Raw genomic sequence first — 22,088 nt, 5'->3', positions numbered from 1 at the left:
ACAGCGTCGGAAGAAAAGTAGCACACGCGCGGCTTTCAAGTTCATCTTCAAAGACTCACGGATGGTGGTGGTGTCCAGTTGCTAAGTTGTGTCCGATTCCTTGCAGCCCCATGGACTGCAACACACCAGGCTTCCGTGTCCTTCACCAGCTCCCGGAGTTTGCTCAAACTCATGCCCATTGAGTCAGTGATGCCATCCAACCAGCTCATCATCTGTCTCCCCCTTCTTTCTTCTTCTGCCTTCAATCTTTCCCAGCATCAGCATCTTTTCCAGTGAGTTGGCTCTTTGCATCAGGTGGCCAAAGTATTGGAGCTTCAGCTTTGGCATCAGTCCTTCCAATGAACACCCAGGACTGATTTCCTTTAGGATGGACTGGTTGGATCTCCCTGCAGTCCAAGGGACTCTCAAGTGTCTTCTCCAACACCACAGTTCAAAAGCATCAGTTCTTTGGTGGATACTGGATGATGGTGGAGGAGGGATAAATTAGGAGTATGGGATTCACAGATACACACTACCATGTAGAAAACTGATAAACAAGAAGGATTTACTGGGACTTCCCTGGTCATCCAGTGGTTAAGACTCTGAGCTCCCAACGCAGGAGACACGGGTTTGATTGCAGATCTGCTGTGTAGCACAGGGAACAATATTCATTATCTTGCAATAACTTAAAATGGGAAAGAATAGGAAAAAAGAACATATATGTGTATTTGGATCACTTTGCTGAACACCTGCAACCAACACAACATGGCAGATCAAGTACACTCACTTTCAAAAAGCCTTACGGTCTCACAGACAGGAAAGCAGGGTCTTGTTGGCAAGCCTCAGAAAGATTGACGGGGTGGGCAGAGCCAGGTCTGATTGGGGGAATTGAAAAGGCAGGATGAGGAGTTTGGTCTGAGATGCAAAGGGCTCCAGTGCTAGACGGGACTGGCTCGGAGCGCACGGAATATGATCAGTTAGGTTTTGATCAGAGAAACAAAACCAGCCTGCAATGTGTCTGTGTGTGTGAGATAGGGACTTGACCTTAAGAAATCATGGGAGGGACTTCCCTGGTGGTCCAATGGCTAAGATCTTACATCCCAATGCATGGGGCCTGGGTTCGATCCCAGGTCAGGGAACTAAATCCCACATGCCACAGTCAGAGAGCTCTCATGCCACAACTAAAGATCCCTCACGCAACTGTGCTGTGTGCTCAATCACTCAGTCGTGTCCAGCTCTTTGCGACCCCATGGACTGCAGCCTGCCAGGCTCCTCTGTCCATGGGGATTTTCCAGGCAAGAGTACTGGAGTGGGCTGCCATGCCCTTCTCTCAGGGATCTTCCCCAACCCAGGGATCGAACCCAGGTCTCCCTCATTGCAGGCGGATTCTTTACCCACTGAGCCACCAGGGAAGCCCACAACAAAGATCAAAGATCCCACATGCCGTAACTAAGACCCGGCACAGTCAAGTAAAGAAAGAAGTATTTTAAAAATAAATGAATCAGGGAAGTTGGCTACATAATCTGTGTAAGACTGTTTTTTTTTTTCTGTATCTGGTGCTGCAGCCTGGGCAGGAGGGGGAAGAGAAGGTGGACGAAAGGAGGGGTGTACAAGGACATGCTCAAACCACCATCAGTCTCTCTGCATCTCCAGGTCTCCAGCAGGGTGCCTTGCAGGAAAAGGAGAAGCCTTTGTCAGGGAGCTAAACGGGCACCTGGCTTAGGACACAGGGAAGCCAGGGAAGCCGTAGCAGCAGGTGCTGGAGGAAACGTCGAGACTGGCTACAGCCCTGTTCTACAGGACACCAGCAGATAAGCCCCAATACTGTGAGCAGCAGCAATCCCTCTCGCCCCGCCCCAGTCTCCTGAGAGGAGCATAGCCACATTCTACCTTCAAATCCTGTTTAAAACTTAAAAAAAAAACCCGCTGATCCATGCTAACTCAGAACCATGCAAGAAGGGAATTCAAGGAAAAGCAGTTATGGCTTAGCTCAATGGATACTGTCATGGCAGTCGGAGGGCGGTTGGAAAGGAATTTCCAGACACACAGCATTTCAGGGGGAATGAGTATATTAAGAGCAAACAGCAGAGATGATAAGGGCACTTTGAGCGCAGTGGGGCGACCTCCTAATAGACCAACGAGAGTCGACGCATTTCCTGGGTTAGCTGCCAATTCTTACAGCCTCAAAACAAAGAAAATTCCTGGTGGAAGGTTGGTTAGGGCGCCTAAAATGAGCACTCCCGTGGGCATTTTTGCCTAATACGGGGTGAGGACGCCTGCTGGGGGGCTTTGGGCAACAGTTACAGAGGGGCTCAGTCCTTTCCAGACGGTGCTGCTTGTGGCTCTACTTCTGTGGCCTTGGTACAGGACTCCCTGATAATGTGTGCTCAGTCATGTATGACTGTTTGCAGCCCTGTGGACTGTAGCCCTCCAGGCTCCTCTGTCCATGGGATTCTCCAGGCAAGAGTACTATACTGGGTTGCCATGCCCTCCTCCAGGGGATCTTCCTGACCCAAGGATCGAACCTGCGTCTCTTACGTCTCCTGCATTGGCAGGCGGGTTCTTTACCACTAGCGCCACCTGGGAAGCCTTAAGACGCCACAGATACTGTACAAATTCAACTCAAGGCAAGTTACTTAATTCTCCTCGGTGTCCTCATCCATGACACGGCAGTCATGACAGCCCAAAGCGGTACAACACACGCAGAAACACCCAAGCCATCAGCCAATGTGGGCTTCTTTCTCCACCCCTCTCCCACCCTCCTGAGGGCGGGGAGGGCAGCATCTCTAGATTATTCAAATAAGGAAAACATTTCAGGAAGATCAGCGGGTCAGAAGGCAGCAAATTAACGGAAAGGAATGAGGCAATTCAGGTTTGGTAAGGCTGAAATTTGTTTGTTCATGTAATACCGGTAAAGAATACATAAATAAGAGTATAAAATCAGGCACGAAAGTATTCACTTAGAATTAGAAAATAAATCACAACTTACACATTTTTAAAGCTGCCGAATATCGCTGATGTTGCAAAAATTCAGGAAAATAACATATCTATGTTAGTTAACTGCCTGACACACCCCTTTAACGTTCTTTTGGACTTCCCCGGCAGTTCAGTGTTTGACTGTGCTTCACTGCAGGGTGCACAGGTTTGATACCTGGTGGGAGAACTAAGATCCTGCATTTCCCATGGCAGGGCCCAAAAATATTCTTTTATCTACACATTTGATTGTGTAATCGTGGCCTCTACCCGCAACAACACTTTAAAATATGTTCTAGGGAATTTTCTGGCGGTGCAGTGCTTAGGATTCCATTGCAGGGGGCAAGGGTTCAACCCCTGGTCAGGGAACCAAGGTCCTGCAAGGAGGCATGCAACACAGCCAAAAAATAATAATAATATTTAAAAATAAATACATAAAATATGCTGTATAGAAAGAACTAAATGTTAATTCAGTCTTTTTCTCTAGAATGATTTAATCAAAATGTTTCTTTCTATTGGCAATTTAGAAAAGTGTCTTTTAACTCCACAGCCTGCTATTGCTGTATCATGTCGAGATAGTTCTGGAAAACACCACAGGCACCCCAACACCATCCTGCACGGTCTAGAAGTGTGTTAAAGGAGAAGTTGGTGAGGAAAGAGACAGATGTCTGAACGACTGTGGTTAAAAGCTCTTACTTGGCAGATTTCACAAAAGCATATGACCAAGTGCAGGGAGCCCCTTCCACGGCCGTGGACGAGGTTGTGGAAAGAGGGCCTCTGAGGTGTTTGCTTTCTCAGTAAACCTGTCTCCAAAGGGGAGCCAGAGGGGCACCCACTCACAAAGGTTACATGCAATAAACCCAGCTCTGACACAGCGCTCTGGCCGGGCAGAGATGGAACCAAAGGGCAGTGGTTGCTGGATGTCCTTCACAGCCAATTCCAGTGATACTGGCTTCCTGTTCTCTTCAGATTGAGGATTCCGTGGAAATCCCAGTCATCTCTCCAAGAATTCAGTCTCCCAGCCAGGAGAAAGAGGAAGCAGAAATGCCAACCACTGAGAGCAACTGTTTTTCTTTGGCAAGCAGACTTGACGTCGGGGGTGGGAGGGGACATTTACTTGCTTTGGGGATACTGCATGCCTGGGGTGTCAGCAGAATGTCCACCCAAGCAGCAAACTGGGTAGGGCTCCTTTTAATACTTTGCCAGGAACTGTAAGGAAAACATAAACCCTCTACATTTTAGCAGAGAAAAGCTCTGGACGGAGACTGACAGGGGGTTCCCATGAACCCTCAAAGACCACAGGCTTCACTGTCGCTGCTCCTGAGCATTCCACAGCAAGGAAGACCACCAGCCTTCCCTGGCCTGGGCTGAGACACAAACACACGTGTCCTTTTCTTTAACTTGATTTTTTTTTTCCTGATTATAAAAGAAAAATATGCCCATTGGGGGAAAAAGAAAAAAGCAAGCCTTAAAAAAAAAAGAAGAAGAAAGTAAAGAAACCCTGTTACCATTCCGTAATCCCACACCCTATTTCAAGCCAGTGTTTTGGCATATTTCCCCCAGCCATTCTCAACACGTCATTTTTGCAAGGATTCTGCTCTTTTCACTTAACATTTAAACCATGTCTTTGTGTTGGAAAAACTCACTCTAAGTGTCATTCAAATACTGCTAGATATCTCAGCACCTCTGTTTACAAGAGTGGCCAATTTCAAAAGAATTCTCCGTTTGAAATAAAATGCAAAAAATCCAAAAGCAAAGCTTGACGTTGCCGAACAGTGCGCTGCCAAGCCACCCAGCAGGATGTCCAGCACGATGGGGGGAAGGGGGGAGGACTCATGATCCCCTTCCTTGGTCCCGCCCGCCCCCATCCGCCCCCGCCAGTCTCCCTCCAACCTCCCTCTTTATGCCTCCTTCCTTTCCTGCTGAACTTGGTTTATGGCTCATCTTGAGAGAACAGAATGGACTCAAATTCTTGCTGGCATACAACAGATAAGAGCCAACTCAGACTCACACCCCCGCACCCCCAGCTCCCGGGGTCACTTCCTCATAGACTCCTTCACGGCCTGCCCCCGGGCCAAACCCACAGACCATTGTGAAATGGGGGGCGGGTCCCTCTGCCTCGCCTTGCCGGGCGCCAAGAGCCACCAAAGCTCCCCTCCTTCAATCAGTCTTTCCAAGGCTCTTTCCAACACCTACACCCTTCGACCCTACTGTCAAAAAAGGGTTAAAAGCTAAATATGTACTTGAAAGTCTAAGCAAGCAAAAGCTTCAGCCTAAGAGAGGAACGCTGGAATTGTGCAATCCCAGGAAATCCGGGAGCAGTGGGCGCAGACGGGGGTGGGGTGAGGGTCGAGGGCTCCGCGCCAGGCCCACCCGGGGCCCTGGGTGCCGAGGGGTCTTTCCCGCAGGACCGCAAGCCGCAGCTCCCGTCCCCAGCCCAGAAGGCGGCGGGCGGCAGGGTTCCCTCTCCCCGCGGCTCCTTTGAGCCAAGGTCGGCGCCGGCCGGCTCTGCGCTCGCGGGGTGACGCCGGCCCCTCGGGGAGACCCCGGCCCCTCGGGGAGACCCCGGCTCGCGCGCGCTCGGGCCGCGGGGAGCCCGGGGACCCCCGGGGCCGCGGTCCCCGGGAGCGCGGGCGCGGGGAGGGGCGCGGGGCGAGTCCCGGCGGCGGGCGGGGCGCGGGGCGGGGCGCGCGCCGGGAGGGGCCGGGCGCGGCGGCGCAGGGGCCGCTCCTCCGCCCCGGGACGCGCTGCCGCCGCCGCCGCCGCCGGCGCGGCTCGGGAAGAGGCGGGGTCCGCGCGCCCTGCGGTCGCCATGGCCGCCGAGGCGGCGACGTGAGCGGCTCGGCGACCCGCTCCCGGGCCGGGCTGCGCCCCCAGCGCCGCGGAGCCTGCGGCGCCCGGAGCCCTGGGCCATGCGGCCGCCGCCGCCGGCACTGCTGCCGCCGCTGCTCCTGCTGCTCAGCGGCTGCGGCGCTGCGGCGCCCCCCGCAGGTAAGCGGCGCCGGAGAGCTCCCGAGGGCGGCGTCTCGCGGGTGGAAGTTCGCGGGGAGCCCGCAGTAGGTGGGAATCCACGGCAATCCCGATTGACTGGGGAGGGGGCGGTAAACAGGGGTGCCCCGTGCGGGTGGGGTCCGCGGGGAGCCAGGGTCAGTGGACGGGGTTCAGGGCTGCCGCGATCGGGTGGGCTCCGCGGGGAGTCCGCGGGGCGCGGGAGCCCGAAGCGGGTGTGGGATGGTTGCGGGGAGGAATTCCAGGCAGTCTCGGGACGCGAGCTGGAGCGGCGGGAGGAGCCGCGGGGCCCCGGGCCGTGCTGCCCCCGCACGAGTCTGGACACTCTGTAGCTCCTTCTCTGGGAGAGAAAACCCCAAAGCTAGCGCGGCTGGACTGCGAATGTCTCCAAACGAGCAGAGGAAAAACCGGATTCAGGGCTCGAGAAGAGGCCGCTTCCGCCGGCCACAGATTCCTCTTCCCGACCGCCTAGATGTAGCGCTGCCTGGCCTATCCTCCCTGGGGGCGGGCGCAGCCAGAACCAGGTCCAGGACTGCTTTCCTCGCAGCTTCGTGCCAGGAAGGCCGGCCACCGGCAGGGACCTCTGTCCTGGAGATCGTGACTGTACCTCAGTCTTAACTGGGGCCGGGTGTGTCTGATTAGCTGGTGTGAAGTCCGGGTGGTCATTCCCCCGGGATCGGATAGACTGGCCAGCCGAGGGAGGGGAGTGGGACGGCGGCGCAGAACCCAGAAATGTTGCCTTGCGGTGGGCAGGGGATCAGCTGAGCCAGAATTGTAACCATCCGGACAGCCCTTAGGTAAGCTCAGCCTCCTGCTTTCCTCTGACACTAACTGACCATACCTATGAGCCAGGGACAAACTACCGAGAGAGAGACAGACAGACAGACAGAGACAGAGAAATGAGAGGTGGTTGTATGAGAACATTCTATCTGTGCATGTCTATGTGTTTGTGTTTTGCTGGCTTCTTTCTCATGGACTGACTGATATCATAGTTTGGGTAACACTTTAAAAGTGTCAAGAATTTAGAAGTTTCCTCCGCCTTGGATTCTCAAGGTGTTGTTTGGGTTTGTTTCTTTTTATCAGCATCCCTTGCAAAGCCCTTAAACTCCATAGGTCCTGGATAAGGGAAGCATTGCATAACGGAGTGTGTGTATGTGTGAGTGTGAGAAAGAAAGGTGTGAACTCGAGCGCTCCCTGATGTCTGACTCTTTCCCACCCTTTGGACTGTTCTGTCTCCTGCATTGCAAGCCGATTCCTTACCGCTAAGCCATGGGGGAGCAGTAAGGGAGTGTGTTCAGTTCAGTCGCTCAGTCGTGTCTGACTCTTTGCGACCCCATGGACTGCAGCACGCCAGGCCTCCCTGTCCACCACCCACTCCCGGAGTTTACTCAAACTCATGTCCATTGAGTCGGTGATGCCATCCAGCCATCTCATCCTATGTCATCCCCTTGTGTGCTCCTAGTTAAATGGCTGTTTCCTCCTGGGAGCTGGACAGATGGGTTTGTATCTTTACTCTGCTCCTCAAGCTTCAAGTCTTGAACAGCTTACATTTGCTCCTTCCCTGGGCTTCCTTCAGATGAGATTTGTGCTTAGCCACTCAGTTGCGTCTGACCCTTTGCGACCCCATGGACTGTAGTCCGCCGGGCTTTTCTGTTCATGAAACCCTCCAGGTAAGAACACTGGAGTGGGTAGCCGTTCTCTCCTGCAGAGGATCTTCCCAGCCCAGGGACTGAGCCCAGGTCTCCTGTCTCCTGCATTGCAGGCATGTTCTTCACTACTCAGATGAGAAGGGAAAGGGAAAGCTCGGAGAAGCCCTCCGACGAGGTTCGGGCGTTGGTGATCCCCAAGGCGGTCCTCGCGGTCCTCGATATTTGTGCTTCTCCTGGCTACTCTGTGAATTGTTTGTGATTTGTCTGCTGTGGTCCAGGGGTTGATAGAAGTATTTAGAAAGTTTGTAATTTAATACTGCCACAACACCCACAGACAGGTCCATCTTTCTTTCTTTTTAATATTTATTTATTTGGCTGCACTGGATCTTATAGTTGCAGCATGTAAACTCTTAACTGGGCATGTGAAATCCAGTTCTCTGACTAGGGATTAGACCCGGGCTCCCTGCACTGGGAGCCCCGAGTCTTAGCCACTGGACCACCAGGGAAGTCCCAGGTCCATCTTACTAGTGATTATCGTTTACTGTACTCTGCGAAAGTTTGGGTCTGTGTGACGCACTGCAAATAAGCTAGTCATTCGTCTTTTGCAAAGCAGCATCGTGCTGTACTAATCTGTTTTTTGTGACTGTTTGAAATTTTGCATAATAAACAGTTAAAAACTAACTGGGAAATTTTTAAGAGGAACTCTGTTAGCCCAAACACAAAGTGAAAATATTAACAGTGATCATACAGTAAAAGGGTAGTTAAGCAGAAAATTTTCCAGACCTTTCCATTCTGTGTCCTTCAGTAGGCATGTAATTGCATTTATGGCCAAAGGGGAGAAAAATACAAGTATTGTAAAGAAAATTTTTTAAAGGAAACTTGCGATATCTACTCCTTAGAGCTGTTATGGACTTCCCTGGTGGCTCAGGCAGTAAAGAATATTCCTGCAGTGTAGGAGACCTGGGTTTGATTCCCTGGGTCGGGAAGATCCTCTGGAGAAGAGAATGGCCACCCCCTCCAGTATTCTTGTCTGGAGAATTCCACAGACAGGGAAGCCTGGCATGCTGCAATCCATGGGGTCACAAAGAGTCACTCACAACTTAGCCACTGAACAACAACAGTAATAGTTATAAGGATGACACATGCAAAATATCAAACCTGACCCAATTTGTAGTAAACGGTGGTCATTTGCTTTAGAGAGCATTAAAGTACAGTAAGTCAACACACTCTTTAGTAACTTAGTTACCCGAGTGTTGAAGAATGGAGGCTTCTGTTTGTAATTGTTCTAGTTGTTTATTTTCTAGTGGATCTGAATGTACTTAGGCCACAAAATTCTCTTACCGTGCCTTGCTGACTTGAACATCCAAAGCTTCTCAGAGCTTAGAGACCACTGAGAAAGACAGTAAATCCCCAACCACAGGAAAAATCATAGCAAATTAATGTATATTAAGTGACTCCTGTTTGGCCATAACATCACCAGTGGGGAGTAACACGTAATAGGATGTTTGGGGCAAGCTCTGTAAATGACCATAGTGGCCACCATTTACTGGGCTACTCTTTTAACTCGGACAGGCTGGTAAGTGTTTTATATACATTAGCTCTCCTAATTTTCTCAGCCATTCTTTTGAAGTAGATAATAACCCCATTTTGCTCCCTAGGATACCAAACCATTCTTTTTAGGAAGAGATAAATGGTCTAGGTAGATAAGCTGATATTCAGTATTTACAGACAAGACCAACTTCCTGATTATGGGTGAGAATTCAGGGAGTTTTTTGTTTTTGTTTTTTACTTCTCTTCACCTGCAAGGTATTAACTGGAGATGGGATCACTGATGTTCATCAAAATTACCCATCCATGGAAGGATCCTGAAGGGTCTTCTTTTCTGTTTGTTTTTGTATGTTTTTTATTGCAGGATAATTGCTTCACAATGTTGTGTTGGTTTCTGCCCTACAACAACAACACGAGTCAGTCACCCTTAGCGGGGAGGGGTTTCAGGAAGGAAGGGGTCTTCGATTGTCAAGATTAAATGATTAATTCTGATGTTAGTAGTACTTTATTATCTGTGTGTGATAGGTGTTAATCAAACTGTGCTGTTAAGACCCAGGAGAGCCTGTTCTTAAAAATGTATAAAATCTCAAACAGCTGGATCCAGGGTGGGTTGGAGGTAGCCAGTTGGGGCAGGAAGCTGGAACAGGAGGTGTGATTGTACAGCAATTATACGGAAGATACATTTGGCATCTCCCCAGGTTCTCTCTTACCATTAACAGTGAGCCATTGCCCCAAAGACCGTGGAGAAGGAAGCAGAGTGGGGCTTTGCACACCCTCCTTAGGACTGAGAGCTTTATCTTGTAGGCGCTAGGCTGCCATTAAAGGCCTGGTGTCCACCTCCCTGGACTGTGTTCATTTCCTGTTGCTGCTGTAACAAATGACCACCAATGTACCTTAATGTAACACAAACTTATTTGTGCCTGGTGTCTTTGCTGTGAGTTTCTTTGCCATAGATACCTTTGCCACAAGCATTTTCAACCTCAGACATTTTCACTGCATGACTAATTGGCCATCAGGCAATTTTGCTGTAATAGATAAAATAACTGGCTGACAGCTTGGTTTGACAGTTTGGTTTCAAGTGGTTGAAATGAGAAAGCGTTTCTTAGTGAAGTTGCTGATGGCTTTATCAAGCTGACGGATGATGATGACTTGGTTTTCTTATTATGAAACACACTACCTTGGAAGAGAAAGAGGCCGATGGCCTTAATTAAAGGTGCAGAGTTGAACCAACACTTCCCATAGAACTAAATATTTATCAACAGACATGTGACAATATGCTAGGACACACAGTCCAAAGCTCAGTTACAAATATGTGTCCTAGTGTTTAGAAGCTGACACCTTGCTTAATAAAAGAAGAAATGTCAGTGAAAAAGAAAAACCATGAGACAAATCAATAAGCAAAATCATATACATATGTATATATAATATGATAAAAGACTTTGAAGACCAGTACTTCATAAAGCTCACAAAATAAAATCAGTTGTTTGCACAGTATTGCTGTGAATCTGCACACATTTTAAATGTATTCAAATATTTTGCATTTTCAATAGTCTTTTAAATTTTGTTGTTTTTCATGTTTCATTATGTCCAATGTTATATTTCTCTTTTATTTTTCATTATTTTACTTTTGATAAAATTTACTTTTATCAAAATAAGATTGGTGAAATTTACATTTTACATAAGCTGAATTGCCTTATGGCCCATTAGTTATTTGGTGAAAATGTTTGCAGTGAAAATGCTTGTGGTAAAGAAGCTTGCAGTTAAGATGTGTGTTAGTCACTCAGTTGTGTCTGATTCTTTGCGACCCCAAGGACTGTAGCCTGCCAGGCTCCTCTGTCCGTGGGATTTTCCAAGCAAGAATACTGGGATGGGTTGCCACTTCCTTGATACCTAGAACCAAATTCAGCGTCTTACAGTTCTGGAGGTCGGTGGTCAGATGCAGACCGGGCTGGGGCTAAATCAAGGTGTCCTAGCGGTGTGTTCCTTTCTGAGGATTCTAGGGGGAGAATCATTTCCTTGAATTTTCCAACTCTTAGAGAAACAGTGGTGACACTGGGTCCACCCAGATGCTCCAGGATAAGCTGTATTTACATCTTCTGTAGGACCCTAAGTTTCATCTGCAACTCCAAACCCCATGTACCTAATATGTTCATAAGAAACAGACATCTTGGGGGGAGGGCACTGTTCTGCCTCACGTGGGATCAGATCATTGACTCCAGCGGTCAGCATGGGCTGAGTCCTCTGTTGGTGGTCACTGGAGGCTAGGTCTGGGTAACAGTTTGCAGCTCACCACCTGCAGCCATCCATCAGGACATCCTGAAACTGTTGTTGTTTAGTTGCTAAGTCACGTCTGACTCTCTGCAACCCCATAGACTTGTAGCCCACTAGGCTCCTCTGTTCATGGGATTTTCCAGGCAAGCATACTGGAGTGGATTGCCATTTCCTTCTCCAGGGGACTGAACCTGCATCTCTTACGTCATCTCCTGCATTGGCAGGCAGGTTTTTACACTGCGCCACCTGGGAAGTCCCACCCTGAAACACTGTGTGTGTGAGTTGCTCAGTTGTGTCTGACTCTCTGCAACCCCATGGACTATAGTCCACGAGGCTCCTCTGTCCATGGGATTTTCCAGGCAAGCATACTGGAGTGGGTTGCCAGTTCCTTCTCCAGGGGATCTTCCAGACCCAGGGATGGAATCCAAGTCTCCCACATTGCAGGCAGATTCTTTACCATCTGAGCCACCAGGCACATCTTACAAATCACACTTAGGCAGCAGTGTACGGTTTGGTGTCTGGTTTGCCTTTCATTTGTGGTCCTGCGTTTGTCCCTCACTCACTCCATCTCTGGGAAAGACGGTATCATTTCACTTTTTATGTGGAAACTGATGCTCAGGTGTGTTGTGGCAGGATTCCATGGCTCTTGGTGGCAGGATCAGGATTCCAGCTAAAGCCTTTTGTCCACAAATTCTCTTCTCTTCCTACAGAGTCTTTGTTAACACCGTTGACTGCAGGTGATTGACCCTAAATATACGGACCCTTTAGAGCCATCCAGATAAGTCCAGAATCAGTCAGTCTTTAAGGAAATCAACCCTGATTATTCATTGGAAGGACTGATGCTGAAGCTGAAGCCCCAGTACTTTGGCCACCTGATGCGAAGAACCAACTCATCGGAAAAGACCCTGGGAAAGGATTGAGGGCAGGAGGAGAAGGGGGCAACAGAGGATGAGATGGTTGGATGGCATCACCAACTCAATGGACATGAGTTTGAGCAAAGTCCAGGAGATAATGAAGGACAGAGGAGCCTGGCGGGCTACAGTCAACGGGGTCACAAAGAGTCAGATACTTAGTGAGCAAACAGCGGCAAGCAGAATTGTACCCACTCCCTGCCCCAGCCTCTCTGAGACCAGAGAAAAGGCAGGACTTACACATAATGCAAGAAAGAGAGCTTGAGTTTAGCCTGGGTTTCTCCTGGACAAATGCAGAAACTGGCCGCTTAATCCCTGAAGGAGAGACAGCAGGTTACTGGGCTGCAGCCCCGTCGTTCCCCAGGCCCCAGGAGCCTGCTCCTCCAGCTCCGGGGGATGGGACAGCCCCCAAGTCTGGCAACACCCAGCCTCCCTGGAGCTCCCGCTCTAGTGTCTGAGGAAGAGGAACCAGTCACGTGGTGCTCCTGTGGGTCTCAGCAGCACACATGAAATTAACCCGCTCTCTCCTCCTAAGAACCCTTTGAAGTCTGCACAATAATCATTGCCATTTCACAGATGAGACGACCGAGGCACAGAGGTGAAACAAGGAGGTTTCGCACCCTAAGGTCCGAGAGCACAGGGCTTTGAACCCAGGCAGTCAAATTCTGGTCCTCCTCACCACCCCCCAGGTGGAAACCCAGGTGGAAACCCAGGAGAAAAGGAAAGGGAGATTGGGAGGCAGGAGAGTGCTTTGATAGGTGGCACTTGAGCAGAGTACTGAAGGGAGTAGGGGAGACGCGTGGCACAGGGAAGGGCGAGGGGCGAGGGCCCCCCGCCCCCCACGCCACACCGGCGGCAGGGGAGGCTGGGCAGGAACGGGCCTCCCTGAGATGATGCCTGCGGGGCGGGGTTGAGGCCGCTGGTGTGAGTGAGTGGGCAGCCTCTGGTGCTTCACCGTGAAAACCACAGCCCCGAGACTCAGTTTCTGCTCTGAATACGGTGAAACAAGGGATGCCAACAAACTCAAATATGAGAGCCAGCCTGCAGGTCCCCTGGCCACACCTCCATGAAATGAAAGGTGCAGAAAGCGGAAGGCTCTGATGGAGACTCCCAACTTTACTGAGAAGGCTGTCTGCCAGTCTGCTGGCCTGGCGGACTGGAAGACATTGGTGGTCCCTAACGCTCCCCTTCTTAGCTGACTGTCTAGATAGGGGTGGGGAGGGGGATGGAGAGAGAGGGGATGCTTCCTGACTCCTCCCCAGGGAGGGGGAGGCAGGCAGAATAATGGTCCCTAAAGAGATCCACAGCCTAATCGCTGGAGCCTGTGACCACGTTGCTTTACATGGCAAAAGGGACTTGGCAGATGTGATTAATTGAGGGGTTCTGAGCTGGGGAGATTTTCTTGGATTATTGGGCTCAGTGGGCCCAGTGCTATCCCATGGGTCCTTGGAAGCTGGAAGAGGAAGTTGGAACCAAGGAGAGGGCAGCACAAGACAGGTTCAGCCCAGCATTGCTGGAGCAAGAGGCCAGGAGCCAAAGAACGTGAGTAGCTTCTCAGCAAGGAAAAAGGCAGGAACTGTTTCTCCCCTGGCTTCCAGAAGGAAGGGAGCCTGCCGATACCTGGACCTTGGCCCGTGAGACCTATTGTCTGACCTGTAGGGACAGTAAGAGCATAAATCCGGGTTAAGACACTATATTGACCTTCCCTGCTGGTCCCGTGGTTAAGATTCTGCCTGCCTATGCAGGGGACATGGGTTCAGTCCCTGCTCTAGGAAGGTCCCACGTGCCGTGGAGCACCTAACCCACACGCTGCAGCTACTGAGCCCTGGCACCCTAGAGCCTGTGCCCTGCAACGAAAGATGACACCATAGCAAGAAGCCCATGCACCACACCTAGAGAGTGTCCCTCCCGCCACAACTTGAGAAAAGCCCATCCAGAGGGAGAAAGGCCCAGCATGGCCGAAAGTAGATAAATAGATAAACAGATGAAATTTGAGGCACTGTGTTTGTGGTCATTTATTTCAGCATTAGTAGGAAACTAACATGGATCACAACAAACTGGGAAATTCTGAAAGAGATGTGACCTGCCCCTTGAGAAACCTGTATGCAGGTCAGGAAGCAACAGTTAGAACTGGACATGGAACATCAGACTGGTTCCAGATAGGAAAAGGAGTACGTCAAGGCTGTATATTGTCACCCTGCTTATTTAACTTCTATGCAGAGTACATCATGAGGAACGCTGGGCTGGAAGAAGCACCAGCTGGAATCAAGATTGCCGGGAGAAATATCAATAACCTCAGATATGCAGATGACACCACCCTTATGGCAGAAAGTGAAGAGGAACTAAAAAGCCTCTTGAAAGTGAAAGGAGAGTGAAAAAGTTGGCTTGAAGCTCAACATTCAGAAAACAAAGATCATGGCACCTGGTCCCATCACTTCATGGGAAATAGATGGAAAAACAGTGGAAACAGTGTCAGACTTTATTTTGGGGGGCTCCAAAATCACTGCAGATGCTGATTGCAGCCATGAAATTAAAAGACGCTTACTCCTTGGAAGGAAAGTTATGACCAACCTAGATAGCATATTAAAAAGCAGAGACATTACTTTGCCAACCAAGGTCCGTCTAGTCAAGGCTATGGTTTTTCCTGTGGTCGTGTATGGATGTGAGAGTTGGACTGTGAAGAAAGCTGATCGCCGAAGAATTGATGCTTTTGAACTGTGGTGCTGGAGAAGACTCTTGAGAGTCCCTTGGACTGCAAGGAGATCCAACCAGTCCATTCTAGAGGAGATCGGTCCTGATTGTTCATTGGAAGGACTGATGTTGAGGCTGAAACTCCAATACTTTGGCCACCTCATGCGAAGAGCTGACTCACTGGAAAAGACTCTGATGCTGGGGGGATTGGGGCGGGAGGAGAAGGGGACAACAGAGGATGAGATGGCTGGATGGCATCACCAACTCGATGGACATGAGTTTGAACTCCGGGAGTTGGTGATGGACAGGGAGGCCTGGCGTGCTATGATTCATGGGGTCGCAAAGAGTCGGACATGACTGAGCGACTGAACTGAACTGAACATAGACAGGGCTGGAGAAGGCAGTGGCACCCACTCCCGTACTCTTGCCTGGAGAATCCCATGTATGGAGGAGCCTGGTGGGCTGCAGTCCGTGGGGTCGCACAGAGTCGGACACGAGTGAAGCGACTCAGCAGCAGCAGCATAGACAGGGCAGTGGGGACTTCCCTAGTAGCTCGGCTGGTAAAGAATCCGCCTGCAATGCAGGAGACCCAGGTTCGATCCCTGGGACGGGAAGATCCCCTGGAGAAGGGATAGGCTACCCACTCCAGTATTCTTGGGCTTCCCTGGTGGCTCAGCTGGTAAAGAATCCGCCTGCAATGCAGGAGACCCAGGTTCGATCCCTGGGATGGGAAGATCCCCTGGAGAAGGGCCTGAAGAAGGGAAAGGCTACCCACTCCAGGATTCTGGCCTGTAGAATTCCATGGACGAGAAAGTCCATGGGTCACAAAGAGTTGGACATGACTGAGGGACTTTCACTTCACTTCAACATAGACAGGAGAGAGGGTCTCTGAAATGTTTTGACGGGTGTCCAGCCCTAACCAAGCCCTCACCCCCTGAGACCCTGCACAGCGCCTCCTGGAAGCAGGACTTCATTTCCTGAGCTCACTTTGGGATCCAGACTGGCCCCAGTGAGCAGGGTGGGCCAGTCTGGAAGAGCTCGCCTCCCACCACGCTGCGCCTTTGGGCCGGCTTCCGTCAGGCCTGGTGTGAGTTGGCTGGAGTGTCAAGGTAGCTGGTTGAATTAAGATCTGGAAGGAAGGCCAGCCCCAGGCCTTAGCTGTGAAGGTGATGGGCATTCTGAAAGTAAACAAGTGGCCACAACTTCTTTCAGCAGGAGCACGGCGGGCCAGGCTCTCAGGCACCCTTCTTTGAGGCTGGATGCATTTACTGAAAATGTGTGGTTTGAATTTCCTGCTTGCAACTCTGGAACAGCCTGTTTTTCAGACTGTGCAGCTCTGGGTGTTTCTCATTAACCTTTTAGTCTCAGAGAAAGTCTTATCATCACCATGTGTTTCCTCACGAGAGAAAAGTCTTCCGCTTGGTGGCCTCTAGCCTCGTCCTGTAAATCACGGGTCATCCCAAGGAGGGGGGATTCTAATATTGGCGGTGGTTCCCTGCAGAATGTGTTCTTCTGTTATTTGTGGTTCTCACACGTCTCAAGGTGCGTGCGAATTAGCTGGGAAACTTGTTGAAAATGCAGAGTTCCTGGTCAGGGGTGGGGCGTGGGAATCTGTATTTTAGCCTCCGTGATTATGTCGTTGGGGGAGTCTTTGAGAAACACATGAAGCCCAGAAGACAAGTCCTCACCCTCCCAGGTGTCTTTGGGATTTGCACACCTGGTTTGGGATATGTGTGTGTGCGTGTGTGTATACACTTTGTGGAGATTTCCCAAATATTCCTTATATCAAAGTCAGGGACTCATGCTTGTCCAGTAGCCATCAAGTTAATCTTCTCCAGAACCTTCTCCAGTGTACTATGCTTTATTCCTTATTCCTGAAGAAGAAACCAAGGCCCAAGCTCTTACGTTACCCCCACTTACTACAGGCAGTCTCACTGCTGTGACCTGGGTTCAATTCCCAGTCAGGGAAGCCTTTCTCCTTCCTCTCCCCCTGCCACCCGCCACCTCCCCTGTGGGACCATACCAGCCTCTACTTCCCTGTAGCTCAGATGGTAAAGAATCTGCCTGCAGTGCTGGAGACCCGGGTTCAATCCCTGGGTTGGAAAGATCCCCTGGAGAGGGGAATGGCAACCCACTTTAGTATTCTTGCCTGGAGAATCCCATGGACAGAGAAGCCTGGTGGGCTGCAGTCCCCGGGGTCACAAAGAGCCGGACATGACTGAGTGACTCACACTACTACTCCTAAAGGTAGACAGGCGTCCTCATTCAGCCTTGCCCAGGACCTGCTCATATGGAACTGGGGCCTGCAGGTGGAAAGGCAGCCCCAAGCCCCTTTTCCCCACAGACTGTGTCAACTCTGACGTCTTTTGTTGTTCAGTTGCTCAGTCGTGTCCGACTCTTTGCGACCCCATGGACTGCAGCACACCAGGCTTCCCTGTCCTTCACTGTCTCCCAGAGTGTGCCCAGACTCGTGTCCATTGAGTCGGTGATGCCGTCCAACCATCCCATCCACAGTCGTCCCCTTCTCCTGCCCTCAGTCTTTGCCAGCATCAGGGTCTTTTCCAATGAGTCAGTTCTTCGCATCGGGTGGCCAAAGTATTAGAGTTTCAGCTTCAGCATTAGTCCTTCCAATGAATATTCAGGGGTGATTTCCTTTAGGATGGACTGGTTGGATCTCCTTGCAGCCCAAGGGACTCTCAAAAGTCTTCTCCAACACCACAGTTCAAAAACATCAATTATGGGATTAACAAACAGTTAAACCAAGATAAGAGAGTTGAGGGAACCCTTCATGCAATCTCCAGGGAAGAGAGCCAAGGGAACCCCCATGTGCCATTTCTGGGGTGAAGGGCAGTCTTTAGTCAAAGGCTAAAGGCATAGGGGACGTACGGGGAGAATGGGTAGTATCAAAACCCCAGCCATATGAATTACATATGTTTGTAATCAACTTTTCTCCTCTTGACCCTCCCTGTCTCTCCCTCGTCTCCCCCCTTCTCTTATTCTCTGTCCTTTCAAGACTCCTCGGCCCAGCTGCCTGCTCCTCGAAACCTGAAGGTTCACCTGTACAACGCCCAGCAGGCGCTGAGCTGGGAGCCGGTGTCCCTGGACAGCGACCCTAGGCCGGTGGTCTACCAGGTGCAGTATAAATAGTAAGCGATGTTCCTGTTGGCCTTCTTCCTGGGAGCTGGGCGCGGAATGTTACGGAACCGTCAGCTGCCTGTTCTTGCTCCTTGGCAGGACTGTAAGCAAAGTTATCAGAAGCAGATAGTCCTCTTGGACTTTTTATTGGCCGCACCTTGTACAGCATGTGAGAACTTAGTTCCCTGCCCAGGGATCAAACCCACACCCTATGCGTTGGAAGCCCAGAATCTTAACCACTGGACCACCAGGGAAGTCCCTGTCTTGTACTTAAATCTCCAAGGATGGAGATTTCACAACTTCCCCTCCAATCCCTGCGCTCATCCAAAGGCTGAAAGGACATTGACCCTCAGGGAGCTCAGCTGCCTCACCACAGGGCAGCTTAGTTGTGTGGAAGTTGATTCATCGGTTCAAGGTGGAGATTGTATGAAAGGGCTTCCTGTCTGGAAAGGGCTGGAGGTATCTTTTGGTCTTCATCATCTTCAGGTTTCAAAGTCTGGTTTATTTAGCCTTCTGGCCTGAATTTGGCCTAATAAGAAAGCTATTCAATTAATGAACAATTAATCCCCAGTTTCTAAGCTGGTGATCCATCTTGCATTTATTCTGGCCCCTCATTCTGTCTCACTCCTGTTCAAGCCTTCCTGCAGTTGGCCATCACTTGATTTACAGTATAAACACAGAGGAAGGAGAAAGGCAAAATCCAAGTCGCTGTTTACCTTGGTAGATGCATCAAGTGAAGACCAAGTTAAATTCATTGTGAGACTTCCCTTGTGGTCTAGTGTTTAGGACTCCATGCTTCTAATACTCGGGGCAGAGATTTGATCCCTGGTCAGGGAACCAAAATCCCACATGCCCTGAGGTGCAGCCAAAACAAACAAACAAAAATTATTGGCTAAGTCATTTTTAGATTACTAAATAAACAAATGTTTTAAGAGTGGGAATGCCTAGTGCTGGTGGGAATGTGGCTGGTGGACACCGTTGAATCAGAGTCAGTTGTGAGCACAGCCCTCTTGAAAAGTCAGTTCTACTCTTCATTTAGAATCATGGGAATGTCCATACTATTTTTTTATTCTAGGCAGACAATACAACCTCCTCTATCAGAAGAAAAGAAACCAAACAAACTTATACTCATGAAGATATATATTCAAGTGTCTGTTCATGTCCATTGGCTAGATGTTGACAAATTGTGTCAAGTTAACTTGTGAATGAGCCCTTAGGTGACCACTGAAAAGGGAATGTGTCATGTAACAGCAGGTGCAACTGTATCCAATTTGGAATGAATCTATGGTCAGAACGGGTAGGGAATGTGGAAAAATTACAAGTGGTTAATTTGTTAGAGGAGGAGGTTTCCAGATGACTTCTTTTTCATCTTTAACTGTTCAGTGTAATAATATTTGCTTAAAAAAATGATGGCCTTCCCAGGTGCCACTAGTAAAGAATCTGCCTACCAGAACAGGGGATGCAAGACACCCTGGGTTGGGAAGATCCCCGGAGTAGGAAATGGCACCCAGCTCCAATATTCTTGCCTGGAAAATTCCATGGCCAGAGGACCCTGGCAGGCTACTGTCCATGGGACCACAAAGGGTCGGACATGACTGAGAACATTATAAAAATGAATTCTAAACAGATTTGAGGCCTATGTCTGGATTGCATTTATCTATTTCTATTTTTTTAGAGAGATTTTAAAGGTGGTTTTAGTATTCTAAAATCTTTATTATATTTGTTGTAATATTGCTTCTGTTTTACATTTTAGTTTTTTGGCCTCAAGGCATTGGGGATCTTAGCTCCCAGACTGGGGATCAAACCCACCTCCCCTGCATTGGAAGGCAAAGTCCCAACCACTGGACCACCAGGGAAATCCCTATCTACTTCTTAAGTGATTGTAAATTTCAAACATGATCATCTGAAATAAACAGACCCGTCCGTGAGGTCCAGCTACATCATTTTGTGCCCAGTACGAAATGAAAACATGGGGCTCTTGGTTCGAAAACTTTGGAGAATTCAGGATGGCAACAGCAGAGCTTCAAGTCAGGAGCCCTCTTAGGAGTAGAGTTCTGTGCCACTGCACAGGCCACCTGCCTAAAGCTCGCCCCGCTCAACTTCAGTGAACACAGTCTCCTAGAGTGCTGCCGGAGACTGTAGTAAGAGGAGGTCCCAACTGATGTACCGACTAGTGCTCTTTGGCCTTGATTGGGGAAGCACATTTATGAGTTGGCAGAGTGCCTCTGGACCCTAGAAGGGTTTGTTAGAGGCTTTGGCAGTTTCACATCACAGACAAGCCTGTTTCACTGTGTTTTCTGTTGGGAAAGCTTTTTGTAAGATATTTTTTCAGATTAGAGGTTGGTTTTGGTAAAGGAAACAGAGTTGAACGTGAATATCCCTGTTTAGGGCTCTAGTGGTAAAGAACCTGCCCGCCAGTGCAGGAAACATAAGAGATTTGGCTTTGATCCCTGGGTCAGGAAGATCCCCTGGAGGAGGAAATGGTAACCCACTCCAGTATTCTTTTCTGGAGAATCCCACGGACAGAGGAGCCTGGTGGGCTGAAGTCCATGGTGTCACAGAGAGTCGGACACGACTGAGTGACTTAGCGTGCACACACATTCACACATCATCCCTGTCTGGAAAAGCTGAGGGGTCATGAAAACTCAAACAGAGGCTAATTTTTATGTTTTCTTTTCAAATTACGGACTTGATTGTGGAAGAGGGCTTTTGATTTTTTTTTTTGCTGATCTGTTTTTAGATACTTTCACACGTTTAGGACCTTTTAGTTACATGAAGTAATTTAATTCTGAGGCTTGTGTAACTTTAAACTTTCCATTCTGTTTCTCTCCAGGAAACATTGCTATAACTTTATATGAACGCGCCTTCATTTTTTGACAGTCATGCCAGCAAAGCCAAAATTACGTAGAACACACTGTGGGGAAATTTGAAGTTTGAATCCGAGGTGTCAGATCCTCTGGCCTCGAGTCTGCGTTTAGCCCACAGTGGTTTTTTGTTGTTGTTGCTGTTGTTGTTTTACTAACTAGTGTTAACATTTACAAACCTGGAGATTTCACTTTAAAAAAAGAACGGAATTTCTGTTTTTTCTTGAAAATAAAAGCAGGCAGAGAGCCGGGCCCTTTCGAGGTCCCACCCCACCTGGCCTCTTGCCACGCCAGGGCCTGCCCACCCCAGTCTTCCCAACCCTTTTTTTCTTAACTTCACTTTTTTCTAATTTTAATAGCAAAGCACCTTCTTTATAGAAAATCTGGAAAACCCAGAAAAGTAAAAAGTACAAAATTGAAGCAACCTGGGGTCCAAGACAAATCACTGTTCTCATTTTAGTGTATTTCTCTCTAGACACTTTTTCTAAATACATGGACTTGTTTGCAGATATGCCAGCACCTGCGTGAGACGGAAACGAGACTGGGGGCAGGCGTCTGCGTCCTGCTTCCCTTTCTTTTCTTTCCTTTTAACTGAATGCAGTTAAGCGTTTGAGTATTTTCCGTATAGTTCTTTCAGTGTGAACATTTTTACCCTGTGTTTTGTTGTATGGTGTCACTCGTGATTCTTTTAACTTCTCCCCACTCACGAGTGGTGGAGCTGACAGTCTGTGGCCGTTAACAGTAATGTCCTCAGACTGAAATCACCGACTGTTTTCATCCATTTCTGGAAGAGGACTTGCTGACTTCACAGGGGACAGACTTACTTAGTCATTTCTGGAAATGATGCCACAGAAGGTGAACAGGGAAATCATTGGTTGCTCAGGTGTTTAATAAATATTTTTAGACGGTGCTTAGTAGGCACCCCTACCTTTTCATTGGAAAAGCCCCTGATGCTGGGAAAGATTGAGGGCAGGAGGAGAAGGAGACGACAGAGGATGAGATGGTTGGATGGCATCACTGACTCCATGAGTTTGCGTAAACTCTGGGAGTTGGTGATG

At 49.4% G+C, this 22,088-nt stretch overlaps 1 protein-coding gene across 1 annotated transcript in view; it reads left to right on the top strand.

The window, feature by feature from the left end:
• Positions 1–5,725: 5,725 nt before the first annotated feature.
• The window catches only part of IFNGR2 (interferon gamma receptor 2), a 33,920-nt gene continuing 17,557 nt past the window's right edge, over positions 5,726–22,088 (top strand). The window contains exons 1-2 of the mRNA XM_055421243.2: positions 5,726–5,943; positions 18,045–18,177. Of these exons, the coding sequence (XP_055277218.1) occupies positions 5,865–5,943; positions 18,045–18,177 (212 nt within the window). The 5' untranslated portion in view covers positions 5,726–5,864. The remainder of the gene's footprint in view (positions 5,944–18,044; positions 18,178–22,088) is intronic.

This window comes from Moschus berezovskii, chromosome 1 (assembly GCF_049115385.1).
Source record: "Moschus berezovskii isolate FMDL1 chromosome 1, NW_MosBer_1.0, whole genome shotgun sequence".
NCBI lineage: Eukaryota > Metazoa > Chordata > Mammalia > Artiodactyla > Moschidae > Moschus > Moschus berezovskii.
The sequence above is the reverse complement of the archived record's forward strand: the minus strand, read 5'-3'. Positions and strand labels throughout refer to the sequence as shown.